Here is an 18,077-nt window from a genome sequence, read left to right as displayed (position 1 = left end):
CCTAATATTGAGCTAATTACACTCATTGTAGCTAATTACACTCATTGGAGTATATGGCTATGAAAAGCACCTGCGAACAGGCTACCAGTGCAGCTGGCTGCTGGTAAGCTTTATGTTTTTGTTGTACTTTTACCCCTTTTTTGTGAAATCCAATTGGTAGTTACAGTCTTGTCCCATCGCTGCAAATCCCCTACGAAGTTAAGAGCCATGCGTCCTCCAACACGACCCTGCCAAGCCACACTGCTTCTTGACACACTACTTGCTTAACCCGGAAGCCGGCAGCACCAATGTGTCCGAGTAAACACCGTCCAGCTGGCAACCAGCGTCAGGTTGAAGGCGCCCAGCCCGCCACAAGGAGTTGCTAGATCACGATGGGACAAGGAAATCCCAGCCAGCCAAACCCTCCCCTAATCCGGATGACACTGGGCCAATTGTGGGTCGCCTCATGGGTCGCCTGGTCACGGCCAGCTGTGACACAGCGTGGGATCGAACTCAGGTCTGTAGTGAAGCCCACTGCGCCACTCAGGAGGCCCCGCTGGTAAGCTTTCTTGACTTGAACATACATTTTTGACAACACATGGCTAACCTTTGTTTAACCAACTAAACAGCTGCTCTAAGGGCCTGATTCAGACTACACACTTCTAAGTAGTTGGTATTCAGACTTACTTTATACAAGTGCGTAACGGGCTTTGCAGGCAAACTAACACTAAAGCCAGTGACAGTTTTAAATGTATGTGGATACAACTGATGGTTGCTACGAATAGTGGCTAATATTTAACACAATACAAAATGTATATAATACAGTAAAAAATCTGGGCATATAATTAAAACATTCTATAAATCACAAATCAAGAACCTTACTCATCGTTTCATGTAAAGATGGTGGAATTATGAGGGAATTAAGTCAAAGTCAGTATATGTCTTATCTGTAGACACACCTCCGCCAGACCTTCATTTCTTTGATCTCCATCCCCAACGAATAGCGGGTGAAGAGCATGGTATTCTGATGCTTAAATTCAAGGTCAGGCTACAGTAGAGAGAAAAGGCAGAAAAGAGAATTATGTTCCATTTACACACTCTTACCTTGGGTTGGAATCGCCCCCTTGGCAAAAATGTGTTTGGCATTACATTTCTAGCTAATAGGCGATGTTAGAGTTAACACATCCTCTTCCATGTATAATGTGGGGAGGTCAAAATAATGAAAAAATATCAACCAAATCTATTAATTTTAGAATGTTGATTACTTCTTGCCATTATCCTTCATCTGATGATAAGATCAGACATCATACATTTTTTTGGTAACGTGTGATGGGGGTCCCTGGGGTGCCAGTTTGCCCTGGGTAAGAAAAGGTTGAAATTCACTAGACACTCTTTTCACAGGACCATTAGCTGCATACCGATTCTCCACTTCTCTCCACACTTTGTCACATGGGTTTGTACCTCCAGCCAAAGTTTGCACCAATCCTATGATTTAAATCTATGTACACAGTTCTGGAAAAGGGTGGAGAATCAGGACATAAGGTTTTTATTTACTTTTCTGCTCTTTTGCACACCAGTATTTCTACTTGCACATCATCATCTGCACATCAATCACTCCAGTGTTAATTTGCTAAATTGTAATTACTTGCTACTATGGCCTATTTATTGCCTTACCTCCTCACGCCATTTGCACACACTGTATATAGACTTTCTTTTTTTCTATTGTGTTATTGACTGTACGCTTGTTTATTCCATGTGTAACTCTGTGTTGTTGTATGTGTCGCACTGCTTTGCTTTATCTTGGCCAGGTCGCAGTTTTAAATGAGAACTTGTTCTCAACTAGGCTACCTGGTTAAATAAAGGTAAAGACATTTTTTTTTTTTAAATAACCAGAGACAATTCGTTGCCACCAATATGGATTACATTATTATCTATTGATGGTGAACACAGTGCCATCTAGTGAAAAAGTTCAATATTGGATAAACCCTTTCCACACCCCATGCATTATCACTGAGATAAACACAAACCAGAAGATGGCAGTAACACACCTTTGTAAGGGAGTGGGTTCCAAACCAGAGCAACACTACACAAAACGCAGGTTGACGTTTGTTATCATGAGTCTTGTCCTGGAGGCAGAGCATGGCCATTTCAAAATTGGCTATATTGCCGCAAAGTCAAAATTGTCTACATTGTAAAAATTAATGATAACAAAAATGTGCTTTTTAGTCTTACTTTAAGGTAAGGGTTAGGCATGAGGGTTAGCAGTGTGTTTAAGGTTAGGGTTAAGGTTAGGATTACGTTTTAAATCAGATTTTATGACTTAGTGGCTGTGCCAGCTAGTGACCACTCTGTAGAGCTGCCTCCAGAACAAGATTCAAGACAAAAAAACTCTAACCTGCAAACAAAACAGAAAATAATAATTTGTATGAGTCAGACATAAAATACAGTACTTCAGAAATATCATGACATGAAGTCACATTGAAAATGGATAGCAACAGTAGGAACTGGGATTGATTTACACTATTTATTATAGGTGTTAATACGGTAATAATGCAGATGATAATTATTCTGAGGATGGCTATGTCACTCAAAATTATGTGGTTGTCACATTAAACATTTCTGCTCTTAATTTCATCCAAAAGCAACAGAAAAGTGTTACCCAGAGGGCCATGCTGCACAACCACATCTTCTCAGCAGTATATCACTGTTGTTATCACATTCAACTCAAACTCACACTTGTTCCTGAAATGAGCCATTTGTTAATAGCCTATAAGTAATGAAAGGATTCCTCTTTAATTCACCACACAATAACACGTGTAAAGTCATCTCCGGAGTGACAATTATAATCAGAAAAATGTGATAAATTGGAACAACTGTGAGACTTCCTCTGTAATTCCCTTACATATTTCGAAAGTTTAGGCTAATTGCATTTTCCATTCTTATCTCGTAAATTGGATCCATTCCAGAGTGGAGAGAATAATGTTTTGTCACTCATAGAAGAACAGTAAAGCTCCCATTCATATGAACGTTGTGAATTGTCTTGGAAGTGGGCTCGGATGGGAAGAAAACATGACATAGTCTTAGATGTACTGACTACTCCCCCTGGTTTATAAGGCGTGAGCCACATTCTGAACTAGACAATACCTTATTGGAGGCCACGGCACGAGTTTGAAGCAATAGTACAAACTGTCATGTGAAAGGTTATTGGGGAATTTGCCTGGGATTAGAACAGGGGGAGGAGAACACTGCAATAATAATGAGTCGGCACTAAGGTCATGTCAGCACCAGCTGTTAAACCATCTTCAACCTTTAGAAAGGATGTTCAACAGATCATCACTATTGCAACGTGTTTACACTCTTTGTTCTTTTTAGATATTAAACCACATTTATCTCCCCAATATCCACATATTGTATTAGGGTTGTCCTGTGCATCCCAAAACAAAATCCTCCAAATTTTCTTCCCAAAATGTTACTCAACATTAGTTTCTATATACCACCAAGTGCTAACAGTCAGTATCTAGATAATGTGTGTGAAATGTTTAATAGTGTGTGATGTTAACAGGGAGGTCTATTTTCTGGGTGAACTGAACATTGACTGGTAAGCAACTAGCTGTGACCAGTGCCTGTACTATGACCAAGTACTCAACCAACTAGAGGGCATACCAATAGTGTTGGATCTGTGTCATCCACTTATATAGATCATATCTTCACTAATGCTGCATTTCTCCAAAAACATAGCAGTTCCCATTGGCTGTAGTGACCATAACATTGTGGCAATAACAAGGAAAGCCAAAGTGGCAATGGTTGGGCCTAAAGTAATTTATAAGAGATCATTCAATATATTTTCTCAGGACTCTTTTGTTAAAGATGTAAAACATTTACTGTATGTTGGTCTGATGTGTATGAGAAAGGGTATCCAGATGCAGCACTGGAAGTATTTGTAAAATGATTAATGCAAATGATTGACAATCATGCACCTGTTAACAAATGAACTTGGGAACTGTTAGAGGCCTCTGGATTGATGATGAATTGAAAAATGGTATGGTTCAAAGAAATTATGCAAAAGAGGTGGCAAACAAGTCAGGCTGCTCAGCTGATTGGTTGACATACTGTACATTGAGAAAAGTTGTGACTTAATAAAAAGAAGAAGAAATTACATTACTAAACCAAGATAAATTACATAAAACACAATGGGAAAAGACTTTGGAGTACCTTAAATTATATCATTGGCAGAACAAAACCTTTAGATATTGCCCATTATATTGCCCATTATTTCAATGACTATTTCACTAATTAAGTGGAAAAACTGAGAAGTGAAATGACAACATTGAACAGCGAACCATCCTTTTTTAGTAAAAAAATTAACAATGAAAGAGAAGGATTGCTGATTTGAATTTGGTCAAGTTCATGTGGGAGAGATGGAAAAAATATTGTTATCCATCAATAATGATAAGCCACCAGGTATAGACAACCATGATGGGAAACTATTGAGAATCATAACAGACTGAATTGCCACCCCTATTTACTATATCTTTAACCAAAGCATAAAGGAATGTGTCACAAGCGTGGAAGGAAGCTAAAGTATATAATACCTGAGCCGACAAGGTGAAAAATGTGTGGATGTGCCCTTGAGCAAGGCACTGAACCTTAACTTGCTCCAGGGGTGCTGTACTACCATGACCCTGTAAAACAAGACATATCACTGCACCTATCTGGTGTATGTGACAATAATATATATATATTTATATAACACAGTACTCAACACAGTACTGTGTGATGGTCCACCCTCCTGTTCCATGTTTGCCGAGTGCTTTGGTGTGTGTCCTCTGTTTCCCGGGGCCCTGAGGGCCAGATGAGTATGTTTGGGTCAGTGAGTGTGGAAATTGGACTTCGCCAGGCCCCTTCTGTTCTCTGTGTGGGGCCACTCAGGGGACCGCAACCCTGGGGAACAGGACTCTAGAAGCTGGATCATAGGATGGATGGATCAAAGGGAAGGACAGACACACAGACACACACACACGCACACACACTACATGAGGAGATAAAAAGTTACTAGATTAGAAATACTGTACGTAGATTGTATCATATGCAGTATAGAGAAGATAAATGAAAATTCTACTCACTATCGTTCTTCACAGACGATGTGGAAGACTGCTCCATTCCAATAATTTAATATTTGAGATCATGTCATGAGGAGTTTTTGTGAAGTCATCTTCAATTGGTACTCTGGTCCATTATCTCCATTGTGATGATACATAATTAATGTAGCCTTTGTGAAGAGTTTAATCAAATCTAGAGTGATCTATACTTCAGAGACAACTGAAAAATGTGTCACACTGAATTTCAATTTGACATTACAGTACATTTCATGGCCAAATTCAGATTGGTATTATACGAGCACTTAATTCAAACTTTCACATGAAACATGCAAAATGATCAATAGGTTTGTGTAAAATTCTGAGTTATGTGCACATAATTCAAGTCAAGATTTGGCCGCAGTGTCCAAGAGCGAGATGTATTACAGTATATAAAACCTTTCCCTGCAAACAAAACACTAGACTGGTGATTTTCACTGGACTGGACATACTTTTTTTAAATTAAAAATATGCTTTATTGTCTAATTGTAAACATAGACTACTTCCTTTCTTCCTCTGCTTTACACTTTTAGAATAAAAGGTGCCATCTAGAACCTAAAATTGTTCTTCACCTGTCCCTGTAGGAGAACCCTTTGAATAACGTTTTTTTGGTTCCGGGTAGAACCATTTTGGGTTGCATAACGAACCCCTTCCACAGAGGGTTCTATATGGAACCCAAAAGGGTTCTAACTGAAACCAAAAAAACGGTTCTACCTGGAACCAAAAACGGTTCTCCTCTGGGAACAGCCGAAGAACAATTTTGGAACCTTTTTTTCTAAGAGTGTACATTCCTCTTATTTCTCCAGTTGTTTTCTAGTTCTATCTAACCTTTTATTCCTTTCCCCTTGAAAAGTGGTGACTTGTGTGGGTTGTGGAAATGCATTGTTTTTGCCATGCTCCTTGAAATCAAGGGCTTAGCTCTAATCATATTTCACAGCCAGCGTGTACTTATCTCTGTCACCTCTTGTTTAGGCCACAGATGTATCTTCCTTCACATAAACGTTGTTGGCTGTTGCTTTGCCATGGACCTGTGTTATGATTCGCTTTTAAAAATGCATGACTTTTTGCAGTACATGTGCAGGCTCTGGCCATGTGAACAACAGATTTTATTCAGCCGACAGCAAAACAAATATGCAGCATATTCACAGAAATCATAATGTCAACACGCAGCAGTCATTTTCTCAATTAATGGATTTATTTATTTTTTTGTGGAGGGAAAAGCGGTTTGCATCTGCACTACTGCTACAAATAGAATGAGTTTTCTTTCTCACACAGCCAATCTTAATAACACAATCAGTCAATTATAGCCATAACGTCAGATATGTGATTTCCAAATTATCATTAGCAGCTAGACGCTAGAGAGAATGAAATTAGCAGTCATGGAGTGAGGGAAGGAGAGGGAAGTAGAGAGAGGTGGAGAGAGAAGTAAAGAGAGAGAGCGAGAGATATGGAGAAACCCATCCTTTCGTCCATACAGAGCAGAATAGACTCCACAGCCAAGCAGCCAAGCCCGGGTGAAGATAAAGGAGATGACTGAGTTAATTGCAGACTGTCACAACCCATATCTCTAATGAATGTCAAACCAACAGATTTCAAACGTATTCTCTCCACCCACTAAACTCCTCTCGGAAGCAAAGGCAGTAAAACAGAGACAACTAAATATATACCAGGAGACAGTAATGTAATGAGAATAATGCCTGCTCCGTTCCCCTGGTTAAAAATGCAATAACGTTATGACACACTCTCTGTACAGTGTCAGCAGAAATGGAGCGATGGGTGGACCAGGGTATGGAAGTGGGCTGACACCAGAAGACCCCACAGCCATTAATAGAGAGAGTTGGAGTGAAAAAGAGGGAACTTTCTCTGGTATTGCTCAATTAGAGATCCCTATTCCCTGAGCATTGTCATTATCATCCATTTACTGTAACTGATATGTGGAATTGCATTAATGGGCAAAAGGGCAACTGGGTGATTCTATTTAGCTACTGTAGCTACTGCATGGTAAGTACCTACAGAGTGACATCCATTAAAAAGATAACATGTTACACCTAGCTGATAGCTAGATAGATAAAGATAGATGGAGGGAAAGACAAAGGGATAAAGAGAGCGAGAAATAAAGAGAGAACGGAAGAGTGGCTTAATCCACAGGAAGTTGCTCTATCTGGCCCAGTCGTCCAGTGAGGGAAGCAGATAAGGTTTCACTATGGCTGGAGTTGGATAATTGGACATTTATGGAGAGATAGGAGAGTGGAGAGAGTAGGAGCCATGAAACAGAGCTAATTTGGACTCATCATTGGTAAATTGTCTGTGAAAGAGCACATCAGAGTTCTGACAACATGAGGAAGGCTTGAATAAACGGAGATGTGTGGAGAGTCTGAGGGGAAAGCTTGGGTTGTGTTTGTGAGTTCTGCAACTTAGATGTGGTATAAAGAAACAACAGACACAAGTGAAGATTGGATTCTAATGTAAAAGTCAAGACAACAGAAAGCTTTAAGCCAGGTCACACACTCCAGAAATTGTGGGTGTCCATTCTTCTTTAGAACACTTCTTTGGTGTCCAATAAGAAGGTGAAAACACCTTGCGACCTACAGCCTTAAATAGCCTTTTTAAAGTATTTTAAAGTATTTGGGCTAAACGTATAACCAGTAAAACTGTCTACAAAAAATAAAGTTAAATTGGCTACAAAAAGAAGCTATTGGCTAAAAGTTTTCCCTTGTGTAAGCTTATAGCTATCAGACTACCATGATTACCTTACTTTCTCTGATCTCAGCCTACTTGAATCTCCCACTAGACTCAAGTGGGCTATCTACATAACGGGCTCTTTAGCACAAGTACAATTCTATGAGTCTTTAGTGTAGAACGAAAATGGAACCTGATTTCCATTCTTTTGAAGTGGTAGGAATATCCAGTCTTGAATTTCATAGATCAATTCCTCTTAAGAATATTACTGCCACCTCCTCAAGTCTGCCGTTTGTTATTGAGATACTGAAGAGTATTGTTTGAGGTGCAGATAATTGTTGAAAACATCCAATAAAATGGCAGTTTGTTGTGTTTGTTCTTTCATTAATGCTCTTGGAGTTTGTTTGATTTGTTGTAGTTTTTCCCCCAGAGGGCCACAAATCCAAATGTGGGCCCCTACCGATTGCATAAGTGGGATTTTTCTTGGCTGCACGCAAGAGGAATGACAGACTATACATTTCAGAAGTAAAGACCATCTGGTCTCAAAGGAACCTGGGAGTTGCCAGACGCAGCTAATGGGAAACAACAGAAACTCTGTGCTGAGAATGGATCTCCTCTCTCCCTCTCTTCTCCTCTCCCTCTGACACACACACACACACACACACACACACACACACACACACACACACACACACACACCACACACACACACACACACACACACACACACCACACACACCACACACACACACACACACACACACACACACACACACACACACACACACACACACACACACACACACACACACACACACACACACACACACACACACACACCCCCCGGCAGATTACTGCAGCAGCAGCATGCCCAGTCATACGTCATGTCATGTGTCTATGTAATAGACTCCAGGGGGCTTTACATGGTAAGCAAACAGGTTTACTTCGTGTTTCTCAGGGGGATGTAGCTATTGTGAGGCATTGTAGTTAATAAAGAATAATGTACATGTACAGGCACATACAAGAGGTAAATTGTGTTTACCTTATTAGGGGTTCAGCAGCTAAGCTGTTGAAACCCTTTTGTATTTATTTAGTTAACTATTGTTATTCCTCTTCTTCCGATAGGCCAAATGAAAATACAAATTATCTTGAGATGATAAGGCCTAGGAAGGTGCAACCTGGCATGATGGAAAAGGGTCACACCCTCTCATGCAATACCATGCCAACAGGCCACATGGTTGCGCTATAACAATCGATTTAGCATGCAAACTTTGACCTAGTGTCATAACATTCGGTTTGTAGGTCCCTCTCCTTACAACGAACAAATTTGCCTCAAGGACCATCAAGGGCCGCCATGATGGATTTTCCACCATTTAGAATTTTGTGAAAAACACTTAAAATGCTACTCCTCTGGCACCGAATGACAGATCTGTACGAAACCTAATATGTGGCATCTATGGACAAAGTTCTCCCAACGCAACATCCAGACTAGTTCCTAAAACAACATGGCCGCTATCGACCAATAAGCATTCATGTGGGCATGGTCGGGCACATAAATGCATATAAATCAGTCACGGAAAATTTGTATTGTAACAAAACTTGGTACACATGCTCCAAATACTGTGAAGACTCAACACAGTCAAATTGACCACACGTTGGCACTATTTATTTTACTAGGCAAGTCAGTTAGGAACAAATTCTTATTTTCAATGATGGCCAAGGAACAGTAGGTTAACTGCCTTGTTCAGGGGCAGAACGACAGATTCGTACCTTGTCAGCTCAGGGATTTGAACTTGCAACCTTTCAGTTACTCGCCCAACACTCTAACCACTAGGCTACCCTGCCGCCGCTGTAATGGGTACATGTTTATATCTCTTAATTTGTTCGATTCAGAGTGATGAAGTTTGGCACATGCTCAGGGATATGAGTCTAGCTAAACTGTGAAGTATGGTTATGTTATGCCACATGGTGGCATTGAAAAACAATGAATGGAAGCTCATTGGATCATAGCAGCCATATTGTTTGAGCTGGAGTCCTGGAAAATGTTGAGTTTAAAGACATGGGTACATGGATGATATATATACCACATTTGGTGCAAAATTTGCCCAGCGGTCCTGAATAACAAGACATTTAAAATAGTAAACACCATTGAAAATGGTCCAAAATACCACAAAAGCATAATATTGAATGACCTGTGTGATGTTGAGTTCTGATATCTGGCAAGCGTGGTAAACAGTACAGAAGTAGCTCATCCTAGGGCAACGTGTCCAATTTGTCCTGATGGTGGCACAGTGGACACACAGCTGAACCCCAGCAACGCTGCTTGCAGCTTTAAAATAGGCTTTTTCATTTTCAACATACAGAGTATTGGTGTTGGGAAAAGAGGAGGCTGAGGGAGAGGCTGAAAAGGGAAGAGAGTCAGGTTGGGAGAAAGTGAGGGTGGAAGAGAGTGAGAGAGAGTGAGGGTGGAAAGAGGGAGCGAGAGGATGAAGAGAGAGAGAGAGAGAGAGAGGCATAAAAAGAGACAAACAGAAACAGAGGGGGTAGTGGAAGAAATGGGCCAGCTAGTGGACATAGTTTATCTATCTCCCAGGAACCCATCTCCTCTGCATGACAGCGTAGCTCAGTGAGCCTGATAATGTGGCATTCACAGGGTGAGACACAAAATGAGCAGATTACATTGTCATCAGTTTACATGAAGCCATAAACAAAACACTGATTAATGGTATTTACCCATGCATCAGTGCAAACACAGCTGTTAATCTCTCTATTAGACACACGTGCAAACACAAACACATGCATGTGAATGCATGCAAGCACACACACACGCATACGCACACACATAAATATGCATGCACACATGCCCCCTCACGCCACACTCACGCCAGTACAAGAATATTGACACAAACACACACACATGCACACAAATAACGATTAGGTTCCGCCTTGTTTAATTGTATAAAAGATAACAAAATGATTTTATTACATGTTGATAATTGGACAGACAACTTCACAACATACTTGCATGATTGTTCAGATAGGTTTTCTTCCCACACCATTGATAATTAAGCATAAAGTACAAAACTATATAAAACCAACATGCTGACAGATGCAGAGGGGTCCATTTTACTAACAGATTAAAGCCATATTCTGTTATGAATCAAGTCATTTCTTTAAAAGAAATTAATAAACTTCAGAATGATGCTTAAGATCATAGTCATTTCAGAATTTATTTCTCTTTTCTTTTGTTTTACATCAAATAGAACAGACATACATTCGCACATGCAATGTGAACAGTTTGTGCTGCTTTTTAATTACGATCCAAAGCCAATTAAACATATACTGGATATTTTGTTGTTGTTATCCAAACATGAAAATACTCTCAGATATTTACAAAAAATATAGATACATTGCTCCTCACGCTGACATAGTTATTCATGTTAAAATGATTGATGTGAGTGGATTTCATAAAAACTAAACGCATGTGGCAGAGCTTGCTAGTCATGATGATTCAGTCAAGGTCGAAATTCAACATAATATTATGTTGAAAAAATGTAAGATCAGGCACAAGGAACTCAGAAGAAACCTCACTTAACTTAAAAACAAACCATGGGCACTGCAAGAGAATATGGCTTTAATGGATATTACAACAAAAAAAAACATTTAAATAAACTGTCCAGTCTTCTTTTTTTTTCTCAGGGATTACTTAGACTGACTCCTGTATCACAGAGGTTGTTCACATCACTGACTGTTTCAGAGATAAAGGGAGCACACTACAGAGGTTCTAAGAACCCACAGTCTGGTTCTAGAACAGATCAGAACAGAACAGCATGGATCAGGGCCCAGTTACGATCCTACAGCTAGCTATCTCTTCATCATTCACTGCTCATATCAAATATCTCCATCCCTCCATTTTACCTTTCCCCCTTCATCTTCCTCTTCAGAAGACAAAAACGATAAAGGTTGACACCATTCACAGTCCTGGAGACCATAGTAATATCTAGGCAGCCTGCCACTGCCCCTACCCCTGCCAGTCTTCTCTTCCTGTGCTCCTCAGTTATGGTCATCATCCCAGAGTAAGGACACGGAGCATTCCCTGGGAGGCCATTAGATCCTGAGGTTGTTGTAACTCACATATGTTTTCTTCGTAGCTTGACCTGAGAAGCAAGGTAGGTCAAAGATTATAATGATTATAAGATTATTATAACAGTGCAAGAAAATACAATAAGCAATGGACAAACATACGCAGACATAAAGTGCCTTCAGAAAGTATTCATACCCATTCACTTATTCCACATTACCCCAATAATGACAAAGTCAAAACATGTTTTTAGAAATGTTTGCAAATCTATTGAAAATGAAATACAGAAATATCTCATTTACATAAGTATCAGGTGCATCCAATTTCCTTTGATCATCCTTGAGATGTCATGACAACTGTATTGGAGTCCACCTCTGGCCAATTCAATTGTTTGGACATGATTTATGAAGAAATGCACCTGTCTATATAAGGTCCCACAGTTGGCTGCATGTCAGAGCAGAAACTATACCATGAAGTCCAAGGCACTGTCCATAGATCTCCGAGATAGAATTGTGATGAGGCATATATATCTGGGGAAGGGTGTAAAACAATTTCTAGAGTGTTGAAAGTTTTTAAGACCACAGTGGTCTCCATCATTGGGAAATTGAAGAAATGTGGAACTACCCAGACTCTGCCTAGAGCTGGTTGTCGACTAAACTGAGCAACAGGGCAAGAAGGACCTTGGCCAGGGAGGTGACCTTTGCTGAGATCATATAACCTGCCAGAATGACAACAATCTCTACAGCACTTCACCGATCTGGGCTTTATGGGAGAGTGGCCAGACGGAAGCCACTCCTGAGAAAAAGACACAACAGCACACCTGGAATTTTTTTTTACCTTTATTTAACTAGGCAAGTAAGTTAAGAAAAAAATCTTATTTTCAATGATGGCCTAGGAACAGTGGATTAACTGCCTTGTTCAGGGGCAGAACAACAGATTTGTACCTTGTCAGCTCAGGGATTTGAACTCACAACCTTTCGGTTACTAGCCCAACGCTCTAACCACTAGGCTACCCTGCCGCCCCTCAAATTGGCCAAAAGGCACAAGAAACATAGGGCAAAAGGGGCATAGGGCAAAATATTCTGTATTCTGAATGCAAAGCGCTATGACTGGAGAAAACCAGGCACAGCTCATCACACGTTGAACATCACCCTTACCGTAAAGCACGGTGGTGGCAGCATCATGCTATGGGATGCTTTTCAGTGGCAGGGACTGGTAGACTGGTAAGAATAGAGGGAACAATGAATGGAGCCAAATACAGATAAAATCCTTGATGGGAAACTTCTTTAGAGTGTAAACGACCTTAGACTGGGGCGAAGATTTACGTTCCAACAAAACAATGACCCCAAGCATACGCCAAAGCAATGCTGGGATGACTTCATATGAAAGTACTTGAGTGGCCCAGCCAAAGGCCAGACTTGAATCCCATTGAAAATCTGTGGAAAGACTTGAAGATTGTGGTTCACTGCCGCTCCCCATCTAACTTAATAGCGCTTGATAAAATCTGCAAGGAAGAATAGGAGAAAATCCCCAAATCCAGATGTGCAAAGCTGATACAGACATCCCCAAGACGACTCAAAGCTTTAATCGCCGCCAAACGTGCTTCTACAAAGTATTGACTTAGGGGTGTGAATACTTACTCAACAAACATATAAATACAACATGTAAAGTGTAGGTCCAATGTTTCATGAGCTGAAATAAAAGATTCCAGAAATGTTCCATACGCACAAAAAGCGGATTTCTCAACAACAAAAACATCACACATTTGTTTACATCCCTGTTAGTGAGCATTTCACCTTTGCAAAGATAATCCATCCACCTGACAGGTGTGGTATATCAAGAAGTTGATTAAATAGCATGATCCTTACACTGTTGCACCTTGTGCTTGGGGACAATAAAAGGCCACTCTAAAATGTTCTGTTTTGTCACACAACACACATTTTTGAGGGAGTGTGCAATTGGTATGCTGACTTCAGAAATGTCCACCAGAGCTGTTGACATATAATTTAAGGTCCATTTCTCTACCATAAGCTGTCTCCAACGTCGTTTTAGAGAATTTGGCAGTACGTCCAACCAGTTTCACAACCGCAGACCACGTGTAACCACGCTAACCCAGGACCTCAACATCCGGCTTCTTCACCTGCGGAGTCATCTGAGAACAGCCACCCGTACAGCTGATGCAACTGAGGAGTATTACTGTCTGTATTAAAGCCGTTATGTGGGGAAAAAAACATATTCTGATTGGCTGAGCCTGGCTCCCAAGTGGGTGGGCCTATGCCCTCATTGGCCCACCCATGGCTGCAACCTCGCTCAGTCATGTGAAACCCATTGATTAGAGGCTAATCTATTTATTTCAATTTACTGATTTCCTTATATGAACTGTAACTCAGTAAAATCTTAGAAATTGTTGCATGTTGCGTTTAAAATTATGTTCAGTTGAAATTACATTTCTGTATTTCATTTCCGATACATTTGCAAACATTTCTAAAAACATGTTTTCACTTTGTCATTATGGGGTATTGTGTCTAGATGAGTGAGAGAAAAAATATATAAAATTCAGGACTTAAGACAACAAAATGTGAAATAAGTCAAGGGGTATGAATACTTTCTGAAGGCAGTGTAAATAGAGAAGACATAAAGTACATGCATAATATATAAATACCCTGCAACTCTATCATACATTCATGCATTGCATGTGAACGTACACTGTTAACAATCGTTGCACAATCGCTACCTGGTTCAGTGCATTGTTCAATTTCAGCAACACCTCTGAGTCAAACTCTCTATTTTCAGATACTAACTAGCGATGCAACAAAACAAACACCACACAAGTGGGCACCTAACAAATGCTAGGGCATTTGATGTGATCCCTGTCTCTATATTGCCATGGAAACGGACCTCAACTTTGCTGAGCACCAAGGTAGGTACAATGGTATGTCTGTGTTGTGTACTGCACTACTCCACCTATGCAGTGTTCTCTCCTGTCTAATGGAGGTCGATGCACATTGCGTTTCTTAAAGCAGAGACATACTCTACACGACCAAAAGTATGTGGACACCTGCTCATCGAACATCTTATTCCAAAATCATGGGCATTAATATAGAATTGGTGCCCCCTTTGCTGCTATAACAGCCTCCACTCTTCTTGGAAGGCTTTCCACTAGATGTTGGAACATTAATGCGAGGACTTTCTTCCATTCAGCCACAAGAGCATTAGTGAGGTCGGGCACTGAAGTTGGGCAATTAGGCCTGGCTCGCAGTCGGCATTCCAATTCATCTCAAAGGTGTTCGACGGGGTTGAGGTCAGGGCTCTGTGCAAGCCAGTCAAGTTCTTCCACACCGATCCAGACAAACCATTTCTGTATGGACCTCGCTTTGTGCATGGGGGCATTGTCATGCTGAAACAGGAAAGGGTCTTTCCTAAACTGTTGACACAAAGTTGGAAGTACAGAATTGTCTAGAATGTTATTGTACACTGTAGCATTAAGATTTCCCTTCACTGGAACTAACGGGCCTAGCCTGAACCATGAAAAACAGCCCCAGACCATTATTCCTTATCCACCAAACTTTACAGTTGGCACTATGCATTGGGGCAGGTAGCATTCTCCTGGAATCCGCCAAACCCAGATCTGTCCGTTGGACTGCCAGACGATGAAGCGTGATTCATCACTCCAGAGAACACGTTTACACTGCTCCAGAGTCCAATGGCGGCGAGCTTTACACAACTCCAGCTGACGCTTGGCATTGGGCATGGTGATCTTAGGCTTGTATGCGGCTGCTCGGACATGGAAACCCATTTCATGAAGCTCACGATGACCAGTTATTGTGCTGACATTGTTTCCAGAGGCAGTTTGGAACTCGATAGTGAGTGTTGCAACCGAGGACAGCTTCAGCACTCGGCGGTCCAATTCTGTGAGCTTGTTTGGCCTACCACTTTGCGGCTGAGCCATGGTAGAAGTTCCCACTTCACAATAACAGCACTTACAGTTGACCGGGGCAGCTCTAGCAGGGCAGATATTTGTGGAACTAACTTGTTGGAAAGGTGGCATCCTCGCTGAAAGTCACTGACCTCTTCAGTAAGGCCATTCTTCTGCCAATGTTTGTCTTTGGAGATTGCATGGCTGTGTGCTTGATTTGATACACCTGTCAGCAACGAGTGTAGCTGAAATAGCCAAATCCACTAATTTGAAGAGGTGTCAACATACTTTTTTATATATAGTGTAGCTCTGTAAACTTTTTTTCTTACTGCTCTAAATCTTGCCATGGTGACCAACTCCCATGGGCTATGCAATTAAAGTCCTACCACTTCCTTCCAGAATTATTTTGTAGTCTTGGCCAGTGACTATGATGAATAAAACATGTGTAGATGTACAACATGCTTTTGCAGTCTTAGCTGTATATGAAGGCAATTTTAGGCTTAGGTGTTAGTTTAGATTTTAGATTTGGAATGGTAATCAATTGTTTGGTCCCCACAAGGATAGTAAAACAAACGTGTTTGTGGCACCCATGGGTACATTTTCCCTTGTCATGGTATTGACTGATTGGTCATAATACAAATATGCACCTACAAATCGTTAATTCATCCACACATGTCTGATGTGGTCAATATATCTCTGCTCATAATCACTGCCGGGACAGAGAGGAGACATCGCCAATATTTCTAAATTACAGGGCAAATCCTTACATCTCTGTAAGGGACAGTCATAGAGATATTTTTACTAATATCGATAGTGATGTCCTGTAGAATCTTCAGAGCTACTAATTCTCTAACTTAATAACTCTAAATCATTATGAGTCAGATCAGTCAGAGGGGATCCCTCCTGAAAGGTACTATTTGGCACTTTGACGGTTATAGGGGCTGATGTACAGTCTCCAGGGACAAGGGAGCCACAGTTCAGGGGAGGTCATGTATATAAATTCACCATTAATAAATGTTACTTCCACTGCTGCTAAAATAGAAGGGTGAGGGGAGGAGAGAGGAAGCAAGAAGAGAGGAGAGGATGCGAGGCAACATGCGTGTAGGGAGACAGAAGGTTACAGATGCACAGAGCAGATAACACAGTGTACTTTTGGGAGGGCCTCTCGGAGATGAGCGCCGTTCGGGCTCTGCTTGGGGAATTTGGATGTGCTGCTACCACAGCTGTTGAGGTTGTCCCCCCTACGCAGTGTGTTCGCTCCACGAGCCACATGTGTGACTGGCAGAGAGACGCTGTCGCCATCCTGATGACGCAAGCACTCACTCACTCACTCACTCACTCACTCACTCACTCACTCACTCACTCACTCACTCACTCACTCACTCACTCACTCACTCACTCACTCACTCACTCACTCACTCACTCACTCACTCACTCACTCACTCATACGCACACGCACACTCCAGCTCATTACACAGACGACAATGACAATCACAGGACGTTTTCAGGAATAGCTGTCATATCAGAGGTGGAATTGAGAGAAGGCCAGCACCTGTTGATGCCATGTGCGGTGTGTGCCAGGTGATTAGTAGAGACGGAGAAAATAAGGTCGATGGAAACCGTGATGTGTTACCATGGCCTGTCAATCATTTCTTGATTTAGTCTAGAAAAATGAGGCGAGCATGGAGATAGTATAGGGCGATTTAAACTGGTTTACGTTAATCCTGTCCATCACAGGTACAGTTAGGTCCAAAATGATTGGCACACTTGATGAAGATGAGCAAAAACAATTAGCAAAATAATATATATATTTTATATTAATACAACTGCTCAGAGTTGTATTAGGTGTTCAGGAGTCTTATGGCTTGGGGGTGAAAGCTGTTTAGAAGCCTCTTGGACCTAGACTTGGCGCTCCGGTACCGCTTGCCGTGCGGTAGCAGAGAGAACAGTCTATGACTAGGGTGGCTGGAGTCATTGACAATTTTTAGGGCCTTCCTCTGACACTGCCTGGTATAGAGGTCCTGGATGGCAGGAAGCTTTGCCCCAGTGATGTACTGGGCAGTCGAAGGCAGAGCAGTTGCCGTACCAGGCAGTGATGCAACCAGTCAGGATGCTCTCGATGGTGCAACTGTAGAACCTTTTTGAGGATATCAGGACCCATGCGAAATCTTTTCAGTCTCCTGAGGGGGAATAGGTTTTGTCGTGCCCTCTTCACGACTGTCTTGGTGTGCTTTCACTGGAGGGCCTGTTGTCCGGACCTCTGGCAGTCTCTATGGGGGTGCCACAG

The 18,077-nt window shown here is 41.4% G+C and overlaps 1 protein-coding gene across 1 annotated transcript in view; it reads right to left on the bottom strand.

The window, feature by feature from the left end:
* Positions 1–10,722: 10,722 nt before the first annotated feature.
* Positions 10,723–18,077, bottom strand: part of LOC106566674 (metabotropic glutamate receptor 7) — a 131,004-nt gene continuing 123,649 nt past the window's right edge. The window contains exon 10 of the mRNA XM_014134936.3: positions 10,723–11,950. Within this exon, the coding sequence (XP_013990411.3) occupies positions 11,901–11,950 (50 nt within the window). The 3' untranslated portion in view covers positions 10,723–11,900. The remainder of the gene's footprint in view (positions 11,951–18,077) is intronic.

Source organism: Salmo salar, chromosome 13, assembly GCF_965601325.2.
Source record: "Salmo salar chromosome 13, fSalSal1, whole genome shotgun sequence".
Lineage (NCBI taxonomy): Eukaryota > Metazoa > Chordata > Actinopteri > Salmoniformes > Salmonidae > Salmo > Salmo salar.
Note: the sequence above shows the minus strand (reverse complement) of the source record. Positions and strands in the feature narration are given on the sequence as shown.